Source organism: Papilio machaon, chromosome 9 (assembly GCF_912999745.1).
Source record: "Papilio machaon chromosome 9, ilPapMach1.1, whole genome shotgun sequence".
NCBI classification, from domain to species: Eukaryota; Metazoa; Arthropoda; class Insecta; order Lepidoptera; family Papilionidae; genus Papilio; species Papilio machaon.
Window position 1 is genome coordinate 7,357,169 of NC_059994.1, and position 21,674 is coordinate 7,378,842.

The following is a 21,674-nucleotide window of genomic DNA, read 5'->3' on the forward strand; positions in this document are numbered from 1 at the left end:
CTAAATGTTATGCTTTAGTAAAAGTGATCAGGAAATTCTACTGATATTACGTAAAAAAAAACTATTTTAGTACTTTAAAGTACTCATTTTTTTATTGTTTTATTACATCACAATTTAGTCCATTAGGAAACTCTTTTTTAATAAATTAGTGATGGCTGTTAACTTCGTTTTTCATATAAGTAATAATAATAAGAAAGTTTTCTTATAATTTTTAGTCAATTAATATTTATTTACCATATTCTCTTGTAATATTAAAGTTATTATGTATTTTACGGCTATTTTTAAATGGTAAGTTTGTATATAAAATTAAGTTTTGTTTGTATTTGCTCTTAATTGTCGGCGGTATATCATATTGTAGTCGTGCTTCAAAAGTGAATAGAACAAGAGTGCTTAACAAAGTGTCGTTATCAACAAAGTTGGTTAGAGAAGCGTTAAATGGAAGATTGCTACCATTAGTTAGCTATCGTGAGAGATAGGTAAGAGTTACTTTATTGAATATATTCAAAGTATATTAAAGTTTCAAAAATCTTACTAATCTTACCAATATTATAAATGCGAAAGTTTAGATTTATAGATGGATGTTTATTAGAAGATACATTCGGAAAGGCTCAACGGATCTTTATGAAATTTGACACAGGTGTAGAACATAATCTGAGGGAATACATAGGCTACATATATATTTTTTAAATAACACTCGGTTGGAGTCGCGGGCGACAGCTAGTATCAATGATAAAAATATTTATTGTTAATTTCTAAATGTTTCGTATTTCCAAAAACTGTAGTTACACCGAAATAAATCCTTTAATTTAAAACTGTGAACTATTCTAGACTCATAGATGGCTTTTTATTAAAAGAAATAATTTAGTTGGTAAATGTTTTTTTTTTTCTAAGTCCTACGTCGGAAAACAAATACAATAAAATTAGTGCTTGAGGCAAACAGGACTTAAACAAGCGCTTTTATTACTCGACAACTATAAAACTGTCGGATTATATCTTCTTTAGTTATCTTGAAACTGTGAAAAACAATCCAAACTCCAAAAGTACTGTCGAACATGGATAAGCGAGAACTGGGTAAGCGAGAAACCTGTATAAGAAAGAGCCATTGTCCTGACGGAAGACCACCATAAGCAGGAACCTGGGTTAGGGGAAAAAATCTATAATCGAAAAAAAAAAAATATCGCTGTCCCTTGGACTCTCGCGTATCCAAGTTCAACTGTAAATATTTTGTCGGATTCAACGCCTAAAGTTACGTGTATATTCAAGCAGATTGTTAAAAAAATGGGACCCATCTCCAAGCACTTCCTTTCGATTAAAATATTTTTTACCAAAATCAGAGTACCAGGGGCGGAGCATCGCGGTAACACACATAAAAAAATACAGTCGAATTGATAACCTCCTTCTTTTTGAAATCGGCTAAAAATGGTATGATTATTATTTTTTTGTTTTCAGGACTCAAGCCTTCTCTTGTATTCTCAGCACACTCTGTAAAACTTTTATCAAAATTAACATAGTGATTTTGGAACACATTTGTAGCAAACATACAAACGCTTGCATGTCGTGAGTACTTATACATCTTACTAATATTATAAATGCGAATGTTTTTATGAATGGATGTTTGTTTGAAGATATCTCCGGAACGGCTCAACGGATTTCGATGAAATTTGGCATAGATGGAGATCATAGTCTGGAAGAACACATAGGAGTCGCGAGCGACAACTAGTACCTATATAAATACTGTTATTTTACGAAATACCATACTCGTATACTGTAATTAACAATCCCAGTTTTCAGCTGTAGAGAATTTTGACAATAAAACGTGATACGAGAGGTCCATAACTGTAGCATAACCTGAAGATATAAAAACTTGGCGGGTGCAGTAAAGTGGGCAAGTTTATTGCGCAGCTGTGCCAAAACAACACAACAAATGTTTTGTTATACGAATAAAACAAATATTAGGAAAATTGTTTAGTTAACTTGCCTTTAGGAAACAATACCATATGATAATACAACTTGTTTACTATATGTTGTTCTGAAATGTAAGCATTAAAGTTACATATAAACAAAAAAATCGGTCAAGAGCGAGTTGGACTGGCGCACAGTGTTCCGTACAAACATGTAGGTATATAATTAAAATTTACAGTTAGCGAAATTTTTCCTTTATTTGTGCTTCGTACTAAATTTCAAGATTATGAGTTCACGGAAGGTATTCTGTATGTTTATTATATGTCCTTGCGAGAAAATTTGCGTATATTTGCGACAAATAGGACTGTATGAGTGGCGTTAGCTTAGAAGTTTGCTTTTTTTTTACAGCTCTAAGGGACAGTAGACCTTAGTATTTGATATAAATTCCATTTGATACCTCCACGCATTTTTAGAACAAATAGTCTTGATAGAAACACAGAGATAGATAACAATCTATCCTATAAGGGTTCCGTTTTTTCTTTTCGAGGTACAGAACCCTAAAAATATATCAAATAAAAAACTTGATTATGTACAATGTACAAGTAATTTAGTTTGATTATTTTATACAAGATAATAGTAGCACAAAATATTATTGAGCGATATTTTTTTTTAAATTACAGAAAATGTCCGCAAGGCTATAAAATAGCCTGACAGCGTTTGTATAAAATGAAACTTTTATAAACGTAGTAAAACCATTAATTCTCGTTACCGCATACCGTATGCGACCTCTTTTAACATACGGACAAGGATTTTTCACACTTAAGACTGTCGTAAGAAATGTGTATGTTAATCAAAAACTTTACTTTCCAATGTTTTTTTTACCAACTGTTGAAAACTGTTTTGATATGTATATAAAAATCTTGCTTTATCTTCAAAGTCAATGTAGGTTCGTTTATGTTATTTTTTTTATAGTAGAACGCCATTGGCTTGTGTTTTATTTGATATTAAGTAACCAGCTACAAGCTATGCTATCAATTGTTATAGCTTCAGAAATAATGACGAGAAATTATGAACAAAAAAAAAACCCTACCAGTTTTCTCCTGTATTATAATAATTATAATCTTAGTTTTAGTTAATAGTTAGTCATTTCACGCTGACAATAATTAAACTCGGCTCTGTAGGAAACTTGCTTGGAAATTTATTGCAATACTTTGATACGAGCTCGACAAGTTTGTAATTGGAAATTGTTCTACGCGCATTTCGCTTTACAACAATTCAACCATAGATACATTTATTTAATGAAGTATATGCGAGTGTATGTATTGTTTAAGAGTTTTCTACTTGCAGATACTTTACTAGCTGTCGCCCGCGATTCTGTCTGCACGGAATTAAAAAAACTTAATTAGTAGCCGATGTGTTCTTCCAGACTATGTTCTACATCTACATGTAAGAAGAATAATAGAAAATTTTGAAGGACACCAGAAAAGACGACTATGACGTGAAATCTAATCTTCATGATTTAAAGTAGTATGATTTATTCCCCAAGTAATAATATCTTGAAAAAAAAAAATATTTCTTTTGTAATGGCCTCGTTCCATTTTATCAAAGCCACAATAATTCAACGTCGACAAACCTGTTTAATTTCTAATAGGGGATTCTGGTACGATATCGCTAATGTTCTTTGAGGATTTATTTTGGAATATCTACTTTCTACGTATCAAAAAATTTACATTTACTTTGTACGATATCAATTATTATGAATAATTACTTATCGTTAGTTTCTGAGACCAAAGTCTCGGTATAAAACATATCGTCATCCCTGTTATCTTAAAAAAAACAGAGATATATCGGTCTATATGTTTCAAACAGGGAATTCGGGTCTGAGAAACCCACGGTTAGTGTATAATTTGTAAGGTTTTATATATATATATGATATACATTCTAGTCTACATTGCATATTTAGATTGTTTCTTTTTTAGTAATTTTTGGATTATGAAAATATAAGGCCTATTGCATGGCATAGGCCTTTGGCATACTAGGTTATATGGGCTGGTAAGAGAGACGCTGCTGTTGCGGTTACTTCTATCAGAAAATATGTAAAATATGTAAATTATATTATAGTAAAGTCAGACAAGACCACAAAGTTCCACAATTCCACAAAGATGGCACTTATGGCATTTGCACATAAGCGTCATATTTTGACCAATGATGGAGCGGCAGCTGTACGGTTTGATGTTGCCATTTTCTTAATAACGAAATTCCATAAAAATTCCCCGGATTATGTTACGACATGTATGTTATTTTGAATATTATATAAATTTATATTTGATCACTGGTAACCCTGAAAATTTGAAGGCCCTGTCGATGTCAAAAAACGGATAGAAGAAACTTATGGGACTATAATATCTTAATTTAGCTTGAATATTATCCACCGGGTCAGATAATTTTGTCCGTCTATATTTAAAGATTGATTCTTTTTTCTCTATGTACTTCAAATTAAAAAAAAATATTCTAAACGAGACTAACGAACAAAATAAGAAAAATAAATTGGAAATTTCTTTTATAACGTAAAATAATTGTTTCGTCTTTTGAAATGGAAGCAGTAACGAGCATCTCTTTTATCCAATTAGAGTCCTATCTCTCCAGCTTGTTTAACGCAAAGTGCCAATTCCCAACAAAACGACTTCAACTAATATTTTTATTTCCTTTTCGCGACTTTCGAGGGTCACAAAGTAAACAGTTTTGCCGAGAACAACTTGCCTTTGTGTCGTTATTATTGTAACATATCTTTCACTTATCGTAGGTTTCTCATACCTAAATCCCCGTTTAATACACAGTATTATTTCAGTCAAAGATAATAACAGGGATGACGATGTGTTTTATTGAGATATTTTGGTCTCAGAAACCAGTGATTAGAAACTTATAACGTGATACTTACAATATCAAATATAGCCTCGTTATATGGTCCATCCACACACGTCTGCGTCTGTACTGAATTTAGTTTAAACGAGCTTATATTTTTTATTTACTGTTTATTTTAAACTATTCGTCCATCAACTGAAGAGCATTGTAAAAATTATCTTTATTTAAAAGTAGAAAAAGTTTTAAATGTCCTGAAAAATTTAATTAACATATTAAAACAATCTATGAACGATTCTACCTCGGTTTTGGTATCGAAATAATTATTTTTGTATTTGTTACTTAATTGACGTACAAACGTACGACTTTTGTTACCGGCATGTTAAACTAAGTTAGCTAACATAAGCACAATATATTAGGTGATTAAGCACCATTACTTAACTTTGAACTTTGTAATCGCAGAGTTGTGAACTTACTTGCAGTTCAGAGCTTAACAACCTGCTAAGTTCTACAGTACTAACATCTGAACTCTACAAGACTTACAGCAACGTTCCATCAATGTCCAATCAGAAAATAGATTAACTAACTAGCGTTGGCCTCTGCTTCTCTTGATTACATTAGTTTTATTTTATATATGAAAATTTTCCTATTAAATTTATAACTTTCTTGTAACCGCGTTAAAATGATGTCTCATTTGTGGCGGTTTCAAATTAATGATCTTGGATTGCTCTGTTTCAAACGCGCCTTTTCGATAATGGCAATGCATCGACAGGTCCTCAATGTACACTTATAGCCTTTCTTAATGCCTTAAAACCATAGGTGGGCACAGTTAATCAAAAAATTAACTTCGTTAATCGTTAATTCGTTAAATAAAAATTTAACTTCGTTAATCGTTAAAGCGTTTAATTTACGAAAATTTAACGCAAGTTAAAGTTAACAGTTAAAGTTAATTTTTGTTTATATTACGAGTATAACGTCGTTGAAGTTCTAACACCACGTAAGTCACTTTTTGGCCATTTTGACATTTTGATGCCATTTGCTAGAGAATCGAAAGACACATCTATTTAGCCAATCAGAAACACGTATCGGCCCATAGAAACTCGTGAAATTAAGAAAATGCATCTACACGGAATCCACCAAATCGGCGTTATATTTGGAAACAGCACGTAAGTCACATTAGTTACACCTGAAGGGCTTATAAAATACAAACTAAGCTATGATGACGACTATGTATTATTACCCAAAAGACCTAAACCAAGAAGCACTCTGCCAAAACCAAAGTTGTACCAAAGCAGAATACCAATTTCTCAGATAAAATGGACCCATTTACAAGAATTAAAATGTGTCATACCTAGTGATTGTCATAGCTTTTATGACGGTTTGCCACATAAGTAAGACCTCAAATTTTATTATTAGGTATTTTATCTTGATATTGTGTAATGTTATTAGGTTTATTTCATGAAAAGTTTTGTTGAAGTTTGTTGAGTTTTGTTTTTTTTGGGAATATTTAAAATGTCTTTGAGACTGTTTATTGTTTTAAGATATTTTTGTTTAATAATAAATGTTAAATATTTAACTGTTACATTATAATTATTATTACAGTATAATTATGTATGCAAGACTTTATGTGATTTGTTCAATTAATATCGATGTCCTCCAGTACAAAGTAAATTTATGGACAATAGTAATAAAAGTGCAATTAAATTTAAAATACTTGGTAAGGGTAAATGTTTAAATACTTAAGTAATAGGTATAATGTTTAATAAATAAAAAAACTCATTGCATTGTGATAAAATAAATTAATAAATATAACATTCTTGTTAATTCGTTATAGAAAATGGCGTAAGTCATGTCAATTTAGATATTAAAGTGACAAAACAACGTATGTCATTACATTTGGGTTAATAACTGTTTTTTATAAATAGTAAATAATTCTACATTAAACAGAACTATAATTATGTATACGTATATAGTAAATTTGTATTATTATAGTATCTATACAAAATTATGCAGTTTTTTCTCTCTCCTGAAAAGTTGCTATTTTTGACATCCGTGGTGTTAGAACTTCAACGACGATAAGGCGCAAGCGGGAAATGGCCATACGAATAATCTCCGAATCGTATGGACCGATTTTGTCGAGACTTTCAATAGAACTTAGGCTATTTTTTTACTGCGCTTACGAAATCCTATCTTTAGTTTAGTTATATAATATACTAAAATATAATTTGGACAATAGGAGCGATGTACTAATGCCTGTACCATAACAATGACATAGCATGCACTAGTTACACACACTTATATACTACACTGACAATGATGGACAATTGACTTTTTCAGTCAATTTTTTTATCGACAATCCGACGTCACGGAATTAGATAGCTAACTAAATTTAGACAACACAAATTTTCTATTAAACAGTTAAGACATGTGATAATATTAAAAAAAAAACAATCAAAACTTTTGTGCAGTATTTACATTTATCTGTTACTATTTGCACCCGGATATTCATTTGCTCATACTCCAACAACTGAACATTTAATTTTATGTAATAATTTGGTAGTATTTTTTTATTTTATTTTAGCTAAGGACCCACGAACAGACTTATCAATTTTTACGTACTTTTTATTTATTAATATAGATTTATTAATAAAACTTCTAACATCAGAGGAAACTTATTATAACATTGATAACCAATCCAGTGATACATCTCAACGCATCAAACTATACAACTGAGATGCCTTCGATAACTTCTATCATCTAATGATCTATCGTCCGATCTATTGTTATATGTTAAATCAAGTTAAATTACTCTCAGTGTATAGAGCATAAGTTACACGACATAACGAAAACAACCGATCGCGGGTGATGTCTTCTCTCTTTCTTATCACCTATAAAATCGTTATAGTTAATTAGTAAGAATATGTTTTGAATCATTTTCAACGACAATCGATTAATTTTAACATAAACTTTCGATATACGTAAAAAAATCGATGTCTTTTTGTAAAGGTCACTTGTAGCGACATTTCATATATTAAATTTAGTATAACACAGTTTAACATTATTTCACTAACATAATCATTTCATCTTTTTCCTCATTCTTTCTCCTTTTGTCGTATACTTTTTTTTGTAAACAAACTAATTATCTTCGCTATTGTCTTTGCGCAGCGCACGTGCATCCCCGACCATTAGAAGGGTTGGGGCCATAAATCCATCGAGTTCGTTATCGTATTCTCTGTGCGGCTGTCCATTTGATCCTTTGTTCATATTTTTAAAATGTAAAATTATTTTTCGTTTACTACGAAGAAGCCCCAAAAAAACAAACGACGGTAATAAACACCTAAATCCCTTTTGTTTTTGAGGAACGTTTATTGCGTGCACATTTCGTCTTTCGAATTTTTAAATTTATTTTTCATTGTTTGTTTCTTATCTACGCAATGACAAAAAAATCCTATTTGTACGCTTTTTCAAATGAACCATAAACTATTTTTTTTTTATATTTTTTGTTGTCTTTAAACTCCAACATTAAAATAAACATTTTGTCTGCAACAAAGTTTAGTTATATTTTAGGTACGACGTTGAAGAGTAATGCACTCTCGATTATTTTGATTGCTATTCAACGTAGAGTTTATCTTTTTTAATAGATTTTGCGTCTCACGTATAACAATTATTGTATTAAGAGTAAAGTGTTTTCGAACCTTATGTTGATTTTGTAACAAAGTTTTGTTCTAAAAAAAGTGATGTTAAATAAATGAAAACCAGTTTTAATGTGAATCAAATGTAATAAAGACTTTTCGAGACATTTGTGTAAATGTGAAATAAACTTTGAAGGTGTCTAGCGCCTAAACTTCGCAATATTTGATAGAGGTAAGTTTGTTTAAATCGTCACTATTTTCTAAAAAGGATTCTGTGGTACTCTTTTGATCACGTCTATCCCGGCCGCTCGGTGTATTGTATTTGTATAACATGCATCACACTCGCTCGTTCTCGTTCACCATTCGACTCGCCGACGGTCGCCGAACATAGCCGAACTTAGGAATGTAGCCTGATGCATAATTTAAATAATATGACAACACGTCAATAAGTGTCTATTGTAACAATTAACGGACTAAATTAACGGAAGTAGAATTTAACGGAAGTTAACAAGAGCGTTAACACTTTTTGAATTTAACTTAAAAGTTAATCCGTTAAGGAAAATGTTAACTTCGTTAATTAACGATTAACGGATTAACGAGTTAATGCCCAGCTCTGCTTAAAACTATATAAAAAATTAAGTTTCTATTTTAGAATGCAATTTCTTTATTTGAATTTGTATTCAAGTCAGATATTGTAAGTTCGTAATTGTGTAAATTCTAGCCGCAAAGGACTGGTGCAGACGGATAATAAATTCTTGTCAGTTCTTACAAGAGCGTGTGAACGAACTGAAGCGTATTCACGTAATTAACTATGAACTAATTTCAAATGCACTTTGCGGAGTAACTTAGTACAATACAGATAATCTATATTGTAATAATTTTATTATTTAATTTATTTTAATAGTTCTTTTATTTATTAATTAAAATATTGACAAAGGTATCTACGATTTATTTTATTAATCAAATTAATATAATATTAATTTTATACTAATTTGTGCGTTTCTGTTCTTTTTTCACTCTTTGCTCCATTTAAAAAACTTGTAGTTTTAATCAAAGTTGCCACAGTTTTTGTATTTAATTTGATGTCATAAAGTTATCCCGCATACCCTCACGGAATACGCTTCAAAGTTAAAACAACTCAAACGCGAAACTGACTACTTTGATGTCGACAGAAAACTAACAAGAGATAAAACGAGGCGACAAGTTTATTCTACAGAGAGTAAACGTAGTTATAAGTTGATGGAATTTGTTTTACAAAATGTATTACAGCATTTTTAACACTATTTTTTTATTATATATATTTACATATATTATATCGCTAAAATAATAGAATGACTTTCTAAAGAGTAAAAAAAATTCAGATGCGTTGCATACCTTCAACGGACTGAGGAGAGCGTCGGTGGCTCAAGGGTTAAGCACTTGGGGTGACTTGCAATTCACAGGTCCTGGGTTTAAAATCTATGTACCAATTTGTTGTTCGATTTTCGATTTACGGTGAAGGATAACATGCAACCTGCACATATCTGAGAAGAACTTCAAAGACATGAGTGAAGTCCCCTAACGAACCCGCACTGGGCCAGCGTGGTTCACTATGATCTAGTCACCCCTAACTTAGAATAGGTTCCGAGCCTCTCAGTCCCTCAATTATATCAAAGTATATATTCTGGATGTCTCTCATTCAATATTACAGTTTCCAGATTAAATAAATTGAAACTAATTTACTCAAGTCAAAGAATAATTCTTAATTAAGCAAACCTTTGCTGTGTAAAGTAAATAACATTTAGTATTAATAAAGTTCTCAGTTGATTGAATTCTGTTAGTTTAGACTATCTATTTCTAATGCTAATAAATAATATATTAATTTAATGCGTACGTAATCGTTTCTAGCTCGAGACTCGAAGTTTAATAATTATGTAAATGTAATTTGTAAATTAATATTTGAGATCATTTTCATAACGAAATTCTTCACTAGCTTCTTGAGGTATTTGATCTTTTATTTGGTTAACAATAACGGTTTTTATTTTACAATTTTTTTCTTACTACAATGATAGTTAATTTAAAAATTTTATTGTTTAATAATTGCTGATTTTATATATTATTTTAAACCGAAGCAATTTGACTTTTTGCTCTACTTTATTTACGTTCCCCAGAGGTGTTATACGATATCTTACTGCCTAATAAATTTAAGCTGAAAACTCGAGGTACCTATTGTTAATGTTATCTGCGTATCACAATACTTCTTTTGTTTTACCTTTATTTATACTCTGTGCTAATTTCAAGCCTGATTTTTTATTAATGACAACCTAAGATTCAACTGTCATAATATCTGTAAAAAAATATGATAATGGGCTCACATTTTTTTGTATGTTCGTTTCGGAAGTCTAACTACATTGTCAAACAAAGGTAATGAACATTACAACTTTAAAAATGATCACATTAGACCTAATACGATAAAAAATGTATCTTCTTTTTGTTGTATTTTTTTAAGGCAAAGGCGTAAAAAATTGATGGGATTATCCAATATTGCGATACCTTTTTAATATTGTATGAAACTTTCTGGATGGAATGTGGATTGAATGACCACATAGGATTTTTAATATCGAAAAGGTGAGAGCCGCAAAAAACCTTAAAGGTTTAACATTTTGTTAGAGGTTTTGTTACAAGCGATAACGCTTGAGCGAGAGCAGATGGAATTCTTTTGTAGGTAATATTACCTCCATAAATACAGTGGCTTGTCAATTCTATCAATCGTGACCAGTCGAGGATATTTATTTCCTACCCATTTCGACGAAATCATGTAAGACGTGTACAATAAGATCACAGAAATCTTCGTAACAACACTATTTCAAATTATATTATAGTTGTCTGTACGAAATTCTAACTTAAGTGGAAGACTAATTTAATTCCTTGACTGTATCGTCTGTGGATAAAAGAAAACAACACTTTATTCCTTTGTTGTTGAAAAAAAACACATTTTATCACAATGGCACAATGAAGAATAACAAGTATTGTTTTTTTATTTAATTAGAAAAAAAAACATCAGCAAGAATAGAACAATAGTAAAAGTGAGGTGGGAAAATAATTTGTACTTAAAGAAAGCTTGGATGTAATTATGTTCATGTAATTTTATTGCGCCTGAACGAATTTGGATGAAATTTGGTACAAAGATATATAACAAGGCCGGCAACGCATCTGCGATTCTTCTGGCGTTGCCGATGGCAACGCCCATGGACATCCCATGGGCGTTGGATCAAATAATTTTAGTCGGTCTGTTGCTCGTTTGCTCTCTTCTTCTTTATTAAAAAAAATAATAATAACATAGTATAACGCATTGGCTGGTAGATCAGTTTTTTTAATCCCACGCGGATAAAGTGGCCATTTATTTTTTGTACATTATTACTTCATTAAGAAAAGATTAACTTTGACATTTGTAATTTATTTAGTCGTTAAACTTAAATAACGGATCGATCTCTCAAAGTCGTAGGTTGTAATAAATTAATTAAAGTCAACTTAATGATGCCTTTAAAGATAATTTAACTGTTCAGGGATGCTGTTTGTCATTTTTAATGAGTTGTCTTTGTAACTATAAGTACCTTATTATAGAAAGGTACTTCATGACACCTTTGGATCTTTATATTAACCTAATTATAACTAATGTTCATCATAAAATAAAAATATCTATCGCAAACAAAAGCGAAGTCGACTAGAAAATACTAGAATTTACTAATGTATTAAAACTTTATTTACTTACTAGTACTACTAGTTACTTAGTAGTAGTACTAATTACTAGTGTCTTAAGTCATTGAAGTTATTAGATCATTGTTTGTTACATAAAACTAGTTTAAAATCTCATAGTTAGCTATGTGAAAGAAATGTTTACGTTTTTAAGAGCCTACATTTTTTAATCTACCAAACTTATTAGTCAAAAACATAACATGAAATTATACTTTTTCAAGGATTCGTCTCTCTAATGTTGTTTTCATTACCAGTTAAGTGCATGTTTTATTAAAGCAATTTTCAAACGAGAATGTCTTTGGTGTTCGTAAAAGCGGTAAGAAAATGTTTCGTCGGTCCGCTCTTTACTCGCCTTTGAAGTGGGCCGTCGTCTAGAAATATTAGCATTTTATAGCGCATCCTTCGTATTAAATTTAGCAAGGATTTATAACATTTCAATGTAGTGAAATTAAATTTAAGTTTATGAGATTTAAACCAAAAAAAAACTAGCTTTTTAACTTGAAACAGACTACGTCATGTTTTATACACTTGACTATATTTAAATGCTATTTTCACATAAACTCATTGTTACATATGTATTATTGTAACATGTTACAGTAAACGACGTGTAACTTTGGCATTGTTCTGGTGTTCCAAGATTGAATTTATAGTGGTAACAATAGCTATTGAATAATGTACCACTGCTACACACTTGAGTAGCGACTGATTGTTCTCTAAGGATGTTTAACCACAATTGTGTGTTAGGTTTAAAATAATGAAGGATTAAATGTAATTTAAACAATTGTATAATAATACAATTTTTTCCCTAATAAATTGAGCATGAAATGTCTTTTTCATTTTAAGGGATGGAAAATTGGAAAAAAGGCACGGAAATTACGCATTCTAACGAAGGCAATTAATTCTTTGAGGAAGAAAATTTAAATTTAATAGAATCATGAAGTTTTTTTTGTATGTTGTATATTTTTGGAACGAAGTTCCTTATCGCGCGTTGTAAAAGGGGGCTAGACGGAAAAAATTCTTACGAAAAGTTGTCACGACACTTTTTGCTATAGTAACCATGTCAACGACGTGACAATATATAACGAAAATTCATAGAAATAAAATGTACTTCTTGTGAAGACTTAAGTTTTTTATTCATAGAATAAACATTGTTCGTTCACCAATAATTAATCGAAAGGAACTTCGTTCCATCCGGGTGTCCCTTGACACCTCTCAAGTTTTTTTTCTTTAAAGTATTTTTAAGGATGTTTAACTTTCTTTAAACGTTTTCATTTCATTAAATCAACTAGTCCTCATCATTATATCTCCGTTTTAGTTATAGAATAGCTGACAATAAAGTTATTTTAATTAAATTGTATCTTTCAAGGTCAATCTCACCTTGTTCTCTTGTTAGCAGATTTTAATGAAGCTCGTCACAAGAACTATTTAATTCAGCCTTGAGAATTTGATTAAGAATTTAAATAAGTCGTGACCGAAGAGAATTGCGAGAGTTGAGATAAAAAAATGTAAATTAGTATTCAACGTTTTACTGATGCGGGAATTAAAGAAGTTAACGAGAAACGGTACGAATAATTTGTAAAACTTAAATATTGTTAAAAACTGTTTAAAGAAAAAAAAAAATTAAAAGGTCTGTGTAATTATAGTAATTTAACTGACGATTGTTATTTCAAGAATTAATATTATATCTCTTAAAATTTCCTCAAGACAGATAAAAAAATACTTGGCAGTTACGTAATTTAAAAAAATGCAATCTAGCATGAAATGAGATTTGTTTCTATTTTCTGGTATTAACTAAATTAGAGGCGGGTCGAGATTAATTGACTACGGATTTTTTCATGATTGAGAAATGGGCATTAATGAAATTTTCGTGTTGTTCAATAAGTGACATTCTGTCCGCAGTTCCAAATTCTGCGAACGAATTGCTGAAAAAAAAAAAATTAAAAAAAAATTACTTTGGCATATTACTTTCTTTTGTTTTTTACAACTATTTTTCAATTAAGTATTGGCATCAAATTTATTTAGTTTGCTTTGTATGTGTTTCGCGGATAGAAATTTGTTTCGTGGTTTAAAAACTTTAGCAAATATTCATTATGAGGAAAAGTGTAATTAAGAAAATATTCCTGATTTCTTTCTTCAAATCCTGTACTTAAATATAAAAACAGGAGAAATGCCTATATAACAAATGGTGAAAAACAAAACTTAAAGTATTTTACTTTTATCATTTTTTTACTTTATTTATATTCTGTAAAGCGAATTTAATCTTCTCAATGATAAATTAACCTAATATCTACTACTAGAGTACAAATTAATAGTGAAGGACAGACGGGTATAAAATTAATGCTCTTAGACTGTTGAAAGTCACATTATAAAGCCCACTTCATTTGGCAGAGTGGTTCTACGTGATAAATCACCACAGTCCCACAAAACTCATATGACCCACTTCTAGACGTAATAGAGTAGGGATACTATAAATTTCACGCTTGTAACATTATTGGGTTGGCAGAGATGATGGATGCAACGGTAGATAAAGTCACTATTGTTAGATTAGTAAGAAATTATTTATTAGTTGGGTAGATGTAATTTTTTTTCCAATATATGCCTTTACCCATCCTTCACCTTCACCTTTAAAAATTATATTATTACCAATTTCCTTTTTATGTCGTTTTTACACCACTGCTCCATTTCCATGAGTTGAAAAAAACTTAACAAGTAGCCTACGTGTTCTTCCAGACTATGTTCTACATCTGTGCCAAATTTCATGAAGATCCGTTGTGCGGTTCCGGAGATACCTTCCAAAAAACATTCATACATCTATCAAAACTTACGCATTTATAATTTTAGAAACCTATAAAATGTTAAAAAAAAAAACTGCATTTAAAAGTAATTCTTTGTAGGTAGAGTCGTGAAATCTAATTAGTTTCGTTATATTTTATAATTTGCATTAATAGCAGCATAACCACTTAAGCTGCATAAAATTCACAAAGTGAATATAAACTGCGCACCGGTGCGATTAAGTTACCTAACAATCTCTTAGACCAACAAATATGCTTAATTCCAATGCACATTTTGAATTTGCTTTATGTTAAATAAAGTATGAAAGTTCTGTTTGTATTTACTTGTTTAATGCGCACGGAACTTGTGCGTTTATGTTGGTGTGAATGGTTACTGGATGTTCTGAATGCTAAAGAAAAAAAAAACAATAACTTATTGCCGTCCCACTCATACTGTGTGATAAAAAACTTGAGAGGTGTCAAGGATGGAACGAAGTTCCTATGAATTTTCTTTATATATTGTCACGTCGTTGCCATGGTTACTATAGCAAAAAGTGTCGTGACAACTTTTCGTAAGAATTTTTTCCGTCTAGCCCCCTTTCACAACGCGCGATAAGGAAATTCGTTCCAAAAACAAAGCTAATCAATAAATCAACGATTTATTAAGTTTTTGAGCTTTAAAAAATATATTTCTTTAAATATTTTTATCATAATACTTTGAAATTATCGTGATATTAAAAAAAACTGCAAAATGTTAATTTTTACGAATAATAAAATTATGTAGCAATCGATTTAGGTTTTGTTATTTATAAAGATTTTTATCGTAGACCCAATTTCACGGATCATTTGTATCGAATAGAAAACTCAAAGAAGCTTTTCGGCACTTTTGCATACTTAAGACAGCCATGTTTAAGTAAATAAAGTACTAGCTAGATATTACTTACGTTATACCTTACCCTTTATACCTTATTTAATGTACTAGTCCATATGAATTTATTATATAATTAGCTGTCGCCTGCAACTCCATCCGTGCGGAATTAAAAAAAAAAACTTAATTAGTAGCCTATGTGTTCTTCCTACATATGTACATCTGAACCAAATTTAATCGAGATCCATGCAGCCGTTCTGGAGATATCTAGTAAAAAACATCCATCCATCAATCCATTCATCCATAAATATTTTTTTTAACATCAAAAGCATTTGTTATAAGCGCCTAAAGCAAAAATGTCCGTAATTTTCGCAACAAATTTTGAAGCTTTATTCAAAATCTACTAGTCTTCCAGTTATTTAAAAAAAAAACAAAAAATGAGACCCATTTGCAAGCACTTCCTTTCGATTAAAATATTTTTTATCAAAATGGGAGCACCAGGGGCGGAGATTCGCAGTAACACACATTAAAAAAAAAACAGTCGAATTGATAACCTCCTTCTTTTTGAAGTCGGCTAAAACGATGTTAATCTGGCGACCGCAGGCTCTTGGACTAATAGCGGAAAACGTAAGTTACCGTTTGCGTGTCGACTTATGTAATAAAATAAAAAAATCATTTTGCAATACATGATTACTTTTGTCGTCAGTATTCAACAGTATTAATTTGTATGACAATCAGATAAGATTGGAATTTATTAGCATGCATATCAAAGAATATATGAATAATTCATTCATGTATTTACTTAGAAAAAACATTTCATTCAATGCTTTTATCGAATTGTGAATGTTAATTTAAAATGAAATTAAGAGATCAGTTTAGTCGTTTTGACTATAGAATTGAATTAATATAACATACAAAACCATATACATAAAAAATAGTTATATGTACTCGCGAAAAACATTGCTATTTTTGAGTTACAAATAGTTTAAAATAAAATAATAAAAATGTAAGTCTGCGGTATCGAGAGTGATTATTTCGGTCCATTTCACTTCTCAATTGGAGCTCAATTGGATACAGAAAACTGAGCTTCACAGTCCGATTACATTGATAGAACAATTTGTCTATACCGTTCTGTTGAATTTATCTATATTTTTCCGTTGAGATATCGATTTTACGGAGGAGATAACGCATAGGAAGGGGATATATCCTGTTTCTGTACGTTTCCTCTTCTGTCGATTAAAGATAGGACTGCAACTGCAATTACGGATGTCTATGGGCAGCGGTCGCTTCGCAATTTCGGTGTTTTCAGGTGGCCTCTTGCTCTTTATTATTATGATGGTTCACTCTCTTTATTATTATGTAACGCCGCGTTGGCAACTCTCGAGGGTTGAACGCTTTAAAATCACTATTGTTCCCTTCGTCCAGCGCTCAAAATGCAACACCATACAACACCATGCCATAACAAAGCGTCGCGTTTTAAAAGCACTGCCATATACACGAGGAAATGCATTTGTTCTATTGCTTTTTTAACGCGCGATAAAAAAGCGCACGTGCGAATGAGGGCTCACGGTCAGTAAGTTGGTGACTGTTAAAATTATAATCCATTGATTAAAATTTCAATAAAACGTAACTGCACAAGACATTTGAAATACGGTATTCAATTTATTCTGAAATGGAAATGTAAAGCGCATTGTTACACAGAAAAGGAAATTGTACATTCCAACTGAATTGTTGCGATATTTTATTACATTTTTAATATCAAATTACGTAATATTGTGACTTTATTGATATTACATAAATATTTGGAATACGTTTACTAAATATGAAATATCTTTCGCAAACTTAACTTTTACATGGAAATTGTTTTAGTACTTCAAATGTTTTCTCTCTGAATATTTTGTTTAATTTATGCGAAAATGCAATAGTTAATGGCAACATTAAAAAAATTATTTAAATATTTTGTCAAAGCTAAAAATAAATTTTTACCCCTTTATTTGGATTCAGTGAGTATTTAAAAATTTTTTTTTACAGTCGTACAGTGTCTTTAAAAAAATTGAAACTATTGACTTGCCTACATTAATATTGTAAAGTTTGCCTTGAATAGTCTCCGAAACTACAGAACTGATTGGAAAAATTAAAAAGCTACATTATCCTAGGTGACATAGTCTATAATTTATAGTTTAATTTTTATTTATTCCGCGTGGACGAACTCGCAGGCAACTGCTAGTTGTACATAAAGCAATGTTCCCACATAAACAATAACTTACCACTTTACCGATTCATTATAAACAACAACTGTATTGTTTTAACTTAGTACAAGCTGGTTACAATAATTAATCCTTTAAAACCGAAGAAGACCAAAGTTTAGTATCTTTTGTTTTCTGTGACGGCGACAATAAATTCATATTAAAACTATCAATGGAATTAATAATATAAAAAAATTGTCATACGATCCATATTTCATTTAAAATGCTAACAATTATAGTAAAATTAGATAGATTTTTAATTCACAAACAACAGGAACGTATACGTACGAATACATTTTGAAGTTATCTTAAATAATCTCAGCTCGAAATATCAAATGCACGGAACAAATTATCGATAATGCAATAGAAGAGCGGTCGAAATCCAACGAAATAACAACAATGAACATCCGATACGCTCGGAATCCAAGATCGGAGTGCCTTCCAAAGATAAGTTTGTGTATTAAGTTCGAATAAATGGGGCTGGACAAATTAAATTTACGAACCCTTTGACTAAAAGGGTAAATAAATGGATTAACATTGCATTATCTTTTATTTTGAAGTTGATATGTAAATTGGTGGAGACGAAAAAAGAAAAAAAGGGTTAAATTTTGGGAGAAAAATAGGAAACAAAAAACAGAAATGACAGCATTCGAAATAGCATTGTAAATGTTAAGAATACATAGGTAAAGGAAGTTCTTATTTGAATTGTCACCTACACTTTAGGTAACTTAACTATTTTACTAACATTATAAATGCTAACATATAGAAGATATCTCCGGAACGGCTCAAGGGATCTTGATGAAAGTTGGCACATATGTAGAACATAGTCTGGAAGAACACTTAGGCTACTTTTTTTTAATTATGCACGGACGGAGTCGAGGGCGACAGCTAATATAATACTAATATAATAATAAAAAGGTTGTCAATGCAAACTGAACTAGTCAAAGCTACCGATTTTATTAGGCGGCCTAGATAAATTTTTATGGGTCATGTTGACGAAAATAGATTCTACCTTATTAGATGAAGAGTCAATTAAAAAAATGAAGCTACTCGTACTAAGAAACTTTACAATTCGCTATAAAAATGGCAACCTTTCAAATGTATTGAATTGAATAAGGATCCAACTTAGATAAAAATAGAAACCATTATTTCTTTTCTAAGCGAGACGAGTTCATCTGGAGTACATTGAAAGAAAAAAGAAGCAACAATTTTTTGTTTTGTTCTGCCGTATTTACGAGGGCATTTATAATAATCTGTAATAATATATTACCACATAATAACAGTGAAGCACTGTTTTGTAAATGAAGTAGGACCTATTTTGCGTATGTTATATCAAATTATAAATATCTTGAATTCTTTCGTGTTGTCGCACGGAAATTCCTTTATTTTTACGTCCAAGGAATATTATTACAAATATAAAACATTTGGTGGGATAATAATTATAGAAATAATGGCTTATTTTTACACCTCAATTTATAAACAAAGTTCGAACAATGGAGATGTTTAAATAATTTACTATAATAGGTTGTTCGAGCCATAACAGTGCGTCAAAATGTATGATATCATATCATAATAAATGTTCTTTGATGTCTCGAGAAAAATGTAACAAATCAAATCGTTACACGATTTTATCGAGAGTATACGTATCGTAGAATGAGGAGTAATTTTAATTTAATATGCGTAATGTTAATATTAAAATTATCCGTTCCGGTCTTCTGCAGCGCAGACGACGATCAGAATCTTGGATTCGGTTTTAGTGAAAGAACAGAAGATTCTGATAGTGAACAGGAATCAACTAATCCTACGAGTTCAGAAACGGATAATATGTCAACAATGGATGAAACACAAGAAGTAACTACGACTGAAGAAATATTGAGAATAACGAAGAAGATAAAAGAAGAAGAGAAGCCTAAAGAAACTCCGCCTAAAATTACAAATAATGCAACGGAAGTATCTTATAAGATAAAGGATATTTGTGCAAACTTCAAATATGCAGGTCCGATCGTACTCAATAAAATGGTAGATTTGTGGCAAACTGCATATTATAGTTCACCACAAAAAGTACCATGCTTTAAAATGTTTATAAGAAGACTAACAATGAAGGTACGTTATAACATCTTTTCAGCTTCATATTCAAGTGCTCCTTCACTGATGATTGCTTAAAAATCGAACCCATTTAGCATGCATTCAAAATTCAATAGTGGAAGGTCTGAGTGACTTTCTTAAAATTCCATTCATAAACTGTTGAAATAATTTAATAAAAAGCAGAGAAAAGTAGAGAAGATTTTTTTATATTTGGACGAAAATGTAATGTAAATGTAAATTTAATGTAAAGTTACATGTAATTAATTTTACTTTTGTTAAAAAAATAGGAAAAACAATTATTCAAGCAGAAATATGGAAGTTTCGATGATGCAGTAGAATGGGAAGATTGTAATTTAGAAATAAGATCTAGTTTGGAAGCAGAAAAACATTTCCTACAAGGATGTGAGAAAGGACACGGCGTTTTAGAAAACATTATTATTGGAACACGCAATGGTTGGTACACAAAACTATTAAGAAACTTAAGTATATCCAATTCTAGGACAAAGTCTAAATGTTGTAATCACGCAATTGTCAACTGTCATAAATGCATTTTCCTTTTTGATATTTCATAAGAAATATTGTACGAGCACTGACTATACCTGGACAGGTTATAAATCATTATATTTTGTGCCTATTTATTTTCGACATTTTGGTACTGGTGGTTGCGTTAGGATTCGAACTAATAATAGAGATAGAATTAACTGTAAAGTATATCAACATAGAATTCGTAGGAAAGAAGCATAAGCTGTCATTACCGAGCAACGACCTATCTATTCTGTTCAGTGACAAGCAATTGCCTAGACATTATGAGTGTGTCAATTGTTTTATATAGATAACTAGATTTTTTCTGAAATATAACAGAAGAATATACGAGTTTTTAATGTATTGTTTACAATGTTTAGCCTTTGATCAGAAGTGGTGATAATGTAGGATTTAAACTTAATCTTTCGAAAATAGTTACAGGAGATAATACAACAGATTTCTACCAAAAGCCAGAAAGTCCTGACCAGTGGCTTGTAGTCCAAAACTTACTGTTGAAAAGGAACTGCGATACTGGAGATGTCATAGTTTTTTCAAGAGTACCACACAAACCTCGTAATAGCGTGATATCGGAAGCTTTAAAAATCTTTGGCGAGAGCGACGCTGATGGAAAATTCGTATGTGGTGATCAACCACCGATAAAGAAGAAACCTCATGAAGTCGAAGAGGAAGTAGACGAAAGTACCTAAATATACGGAATTACTGCAATAAAACTAGGATCTAGGAAAGAAAGAAATGTATTTTTGCAATTTTTTTTATATCATTCCATTTAACAGTAGAATAAGAAACGCTCAGTGATAAATAAAAAAAATACAATACAATAGCAGTGTTTCTATGACTTAAAGATTTATTTTAGATATTCCCACAAACATAATAAAGTAGTAGTAGAATTATAATTCTAGTCTAAAGATGTTAAGGATGAACTATATTAATATAGAAAACGGCTAAAACATTCACGTACATTTGTCCGGTGTCGGCACCGACTAGTTTCGAGCCCATCGGAGGCCGTTCTTCAGGGTGAGTGGGACTGGTATTA

General features: G+C 30.8%; 1 protein-coding gene across 1 annotated transcript; it reads left to right on the forward strand.

Annotated features, from left to right (window-relative positions):
• The first annotated feature begins 19,642 nt into the window (after positions 1–19,642).
• On the forward strand, positions 19,643–21,327 carry LOC106712896. The gene is made up of 3 exons (XM_014505570.2): positions 19,643–20,116; positions 20,386–20,551; positions 21,062–21,327. The coding sequence occupies exons 1-3, from the start codon at positions 19,667–19,669 to the stop codon at positions 21,325–21,327; spliced, it is 882 nt and encodes a 293-aa protein (XP_014361056.2). The 5' UTR covers positions 19,643–19,666.
• Positions 21,328–21,674: the final 347 nt, after the last annotated feature.